At 52.4% G+C, this 4,473-nt stretch overlaps 1 protein-coding gene across 1 annotated transcript; it reads right to left on the bottom strand.

The window, feature by feature from the left end:
* Window positions 1-2,182: 2,182 nt before the first annotated feature.
* Window positions 2,183-4,469, bottom strand: MFHAS1 (malignant fibrous histiocytoma amplified sequence 1; the record flags this gene model as incomplete). Its single annotated transcript, XM_009579421.1, has 2 exons — window positions 2,183-3,799; window positions 4,073-4,469. Coding segments are annotated over 2 exons (2,014 nt in total), but the record flags the coding sequence as incomplete, so codon positions are not given.
* Window positions 4,470-4,473: the final 4 nt, after the last annotated feature.

Here is a 4,473-nt window from a genome sequence, read left to right as displayed (position 1 = left end):
TGCCCCCTCAACATGCTCTCCCCCCAGCTAGACTCGTATAGTATTCGTGTTAAGACAAGTCACCTCCAGCCAAAGGCAGGGCCCGTTGGGATGCTAAGCCCTCTGCCCCTGGCAGCAAGGCCCAGCTTCTCCCCTAGAGAGCTTCAGAATTGCTACAACCCCCCTTCCACAGGCAGCATCACCCAGGTGGCATTCGGAGGCCTGGCACACCAGCCCCTGCTCCTCCCATGCCCAGCAATGCACTGCTTACCTGTGCCTCCCCTTCTCAGCACACCCGGCCTGGCTCCCAGGTGAAAGCAATCCTTTCCGACCTCTAAGGAAACATATATGGCACAGCCAAATCCAAAGCAAAAGGCCCTTCAATTTCAATGCCTCCCCTTATGTTTCCAGACCTGCTCTGACTGTCACTGGTCAGCAAAGATGCCAATCGTCTGCAGACAGTCTGGCTCCTCTTCACATTTAACTTTTAAAGCATCATCTACTCACTGGGGAAAAAAAATGGGTCAGCCACAAAACATTCACCCAAAAAAAAAAAAAAAGAAAAAAAAAGGAAAAAGGAGATACGTGACTCTGCAGACCTGAATTATTCACAAGCTAAACCTTCAATTGCCACCCATCACACTTGCACATACAGTTTGCTGTCTTGGCTAATTTTGGTGGTTGTTTTTTTTTTCTTTTTTCTTTTTTTTTTTTTTTTTTTTTTTTTTTTTTTTTTTAAGGGGTTCTGTGGGTTTTTTTTTTAGTTTTTAGGGTTTTTTTTGGAAAGCAGATCACATTGCCCCAAGCATCATGTCAGCAGCAAGACCCAGCATGCGGATACCACTCAGCAACTCACACAGCATGGGTTCACCCCCCCCAGTCCAAGGGCTCTTACATAAACTAGTACAGTTAGAGGGAGATAGAACCGACGGAGCCAGGATGCGAGCTGAGGAGCAAAGAGCATCTCCTTATTCCCAAGGTCCAGAGGGAAAAAAAAAAAACCCAAAGCAAAAAAAAAACCAAAACCCAAAACAACCCCCCAAAACACACCTTATTATTCACATTTGCCTACAAACCAATTCAGCACCACTGCTTGCTTTAACTCAAATCATACTCCAGTTTCCCCACAATTTCAGGCTACCTGTGAATAAAGAACATTCCAACATACTTCCGACATGGGTGTATACGTGTGTGTGTGTAAAAAAATGCACATTTCTAGAGTGCTGCTTACAGTCCAGAGTGTGTTTTGATTTCACACAGATTTATACACCAAAGCACCTTTCCCATGGCCCCCCCAAACCCCAGAGCAAACCCAAGGAGGGAGGACACAGGTTAGGAGGCAGTACCTGCATATATACAAAGTAAAACAGATGCTGCTGGAAAACACCACCAATAAAATCACAACTTCAGAGGTGACAGCTTTAGAAAGCACCAGAGGACAGAGATTATGCTTTTTTCGTTAGATGAAGGGGGAGGGAAGAAGGAAAATAATTGCTCTCGAGAATAGCTCCAAAAGGCGCAGGCCGGGAATCACTTGTAGGTGAGACACTTAAACAAAGAAGATGGAGTATCCCTCTCTCTTCAGGCAGAAATGCTTCCTGCTAGAGACAGGGCTCCCATACAAGAAAGCGCTTTTTATGCAGGGCTATGAAGACCAACACACCCCACTGTCTACCAGCAGGAGCTTTCCTGCATTCAGAGAGGCTGCAGTAGCACAGGCCAGGTTTTGGGAGTGGAGGGTTGAAGGGCGGGACAGAGGACACCTGCGGTCTTTTAGGCATCCCTATCCGTGTTTACAAATAGGCCCAAGGAAGGGGGAGCTGCAGGGTAAAGGGAATTAGGAAGAAAACGCAGTGCCATTCAAAGGAATCAAAACAAGGAGAAGGACAGGTCAGGGCCTTTTCAACAATGGCACTGCCAATGCTCAGGGCCAAAACCCAAAAACCAGAGAGAAAAGGCATGGACAAAGGGGGATGTAACACCCTCCTCTCATCTCAGAATAGGGTTATTTTAAGCCTGTCTCCTTGGAGCTACCCTAATATTTTCTCTCATGACTCAAGTCACCAGGGAAGGGAGTTAGAGCAGAGGAGGGAAAAAAGAAAAAAAAGAAAAAAAAAAAAAAAAGAAAAAGACAGAGCTAAGACTAAGACAGTAAAACTCCCTTCTAGAAGGGGCAAAGCCCCAGAAGAGATGAGAGGCAAGCTGGGCTGTGCCTTACCTGGAAAAGTGTGTGGGTTGGGTGACCCTCTTTTAAGGCACTTTGAACAGAGGACGTGCACAGTGTAGTACAGGCCCGGCCATTCCTGGAGCAGGACATTCAGTTCTTCCACTAAAGGGGTAATAGCTTGCCAAGCTGTCCAGATATTTGGTAGGGATGCATGACTAGCAATAGACAGAGTATCTGGCTGCAGAGCTCCCCTGGCAGGCCGGTAACTCACCACCACGGGCACCTTTCCCCGGTAGGCATAGATCTGGTATTTGCCATCTGACCGCTGAACCACGTGGCTGTTAATCTGGACACTGTAGCGTGCAAACAAGCCGGGTGGGAATATGAATGGAAAGCTATATTCAATCTGCAGCTGCTCGACCACGAAGGACTGTCCACTCAGATTGGCACCGTTGATCCACGCCTCTGCATGGGGCACCTCATTTTTAACGTAGCAGGGAAACTTGTACCAAGCGGCTGCCCCATTTAGGGGCTTGCATTTGGGTTTGTTGACACAGTAACAGAGCCCCATCTTCTCCAGCAGCTCCAGGATGAGCTGCAGATCCTCCCGGCTCTGGATGTGGGGCTTAAGAAGTAGACGGATAACGTGGGCAGGGAGGAGGCCGTGCAGCAAGAAGCCCTCCACGTAATGATGGAGCTGAGTGGCCCTCAGTTCGTCAATGTGAGTGTCGCTGAGCAGTTTCTGGAGAAGCACGGTGGCATCCCGCTGGCAGAAGACATTGAGGATGTCAATGAGCCGTGGCAGGTTGTGGAACACATACTCCCGCAAGGTGAGGTGCTCCTCGAAGTAGAGCAGCTTCCCACTCTCGTGCAGGTAGGACAGGGCACTCTGGAGCCGATCCTCTGTCAGGCCTGCCTGCAAGCCCAACCGGGCAGAGTCCCACCAGCTAAGCCACAGCTGCTGAGCTTGAGGCTGGAAGTGGAGCTCCTCCAGCACTTGCCAGGATTTGGGCAACACCCGGTGCAGGTTTGGGAAGATATCCCGGTGCTCAGCCACTGAGAGGAGCTTGTCCCGCAGGCGACGCACCTGGCAACGGTCCCGGCAGCTGAAAGGCAGCACTGGAGAGAGGATCTGTGGGCGGTGGTTGAGAAGGTACTGAAACTGGGCTTTCTTTCGCCGCAAGTTCTTGTCCGAGACCCCATAAAAGGCAGCGTGCGGGCTGGAGCAGCGCAGGTCAAAGTCCTGTCCCAGAGCCTCATCCACCTGCTGGACCAAGCTCTGGAGTCCCTCAGCATCCCTCTTTTCCTTCTGAGCAATCTGGTGATGAATATCCAGGCACTTCTCTTCCAACTCCCGCTCCGCACAGAGGTCAGCATGGGTTCCCACCATGCACACCACAGCATGGGGCACCTTGGAACCGAGCCAGTGCAAGAAATAGCCCACAGAGGGGTAGAAGTGCTGAGGGACGTAGGCACTCAAATTCACCACCAGCACGTACAGGGCTCCGGGAGACAGGAAGAAAGACTGGATCACATCATAGCTTGGGTCCCCCGCCAGCTCATACACAATGAATGTCAGGCCCCTCTCTGCATCCGCTGTCCAGTCCATCACCTCAATGCCCTTGCTGCCCCCCGACAGTCCCAGTCCTGATGGTACTTGGGAGGCATCCGGAGGCAGCGACGCTGCAGGGCTCGGTGCTTCCCCTTTCACTCGGTGAGAGGGCACGTGAAAAGGGATGTCCTGCCGCTCAATGGGGAGATGTTCCAGCTGCTGCATGGCAGGTACCTGCGCTGAGGAGGCATCCTGAGGCTCCGGGAAGGGGCAACACACAACTGGCACTCTCCCAATGTCCTGCTGCTGCCCAGGGCACCCTCTGGGCTGGGTGCTTCCTGCCTCCAGACTTCCCACGTCCTCCCTCTGCCCATCCTCCTCCATGAGGCATCGCCTCAGCAGGGTCTTTCCCGCATCCTTTAGGCCCATGAGGACCAGCTTGAGGCGGGGTTTGAGGGCAGGCTGGGAGTGCGCCAGCTCCTGCTGGTAGGCTGCGATGTAGGGGATGCCTTTCATGCACACCTCATAGGGGGGCTGGATGAGGGGGTTGTCTTTGATCTTCCACAGGGTGACACGGGAGAGCTGCCCGAAGCCCTCGGGCAGGATGGCAATCTGGTTGCCTTGCAGGACCAACTCCTCCAGGCTGTGGAGGAGCACGATGGAGTCAGGCAGGTAGCGGATGCGGTTGTTGTCCAGCCAGAGGGTGCGGAGCTGGCAGAGCTGACAGAGGCGAGGGGGCAGCAGGGTGAGCTGGTTCCGGCTCAGGTAGAGCTCC

Source organism: Fulmarus glacialis, unplaced genomic scaffold (assembly GCF_000690835.1).
Source record: "Fulmarus glacialis isolate BGI_N327 unplaced genomic scaffold, ASM69083v1 scaffold31806, whole genome shotgun sequence".
Classification (NCBI taxonomy): domain Eukaryota; kingdom Metazoa; phylum Chordata; class Aves; order Procellariiformes; family Procellariidae; genus Fulmarus; species Fulmarus glacialis.
The sequence above is the reverse complement of the archived record's forward strand: the minus strand, read 5'-3'. Positions and strand labels throughout refer to the sequence as shown.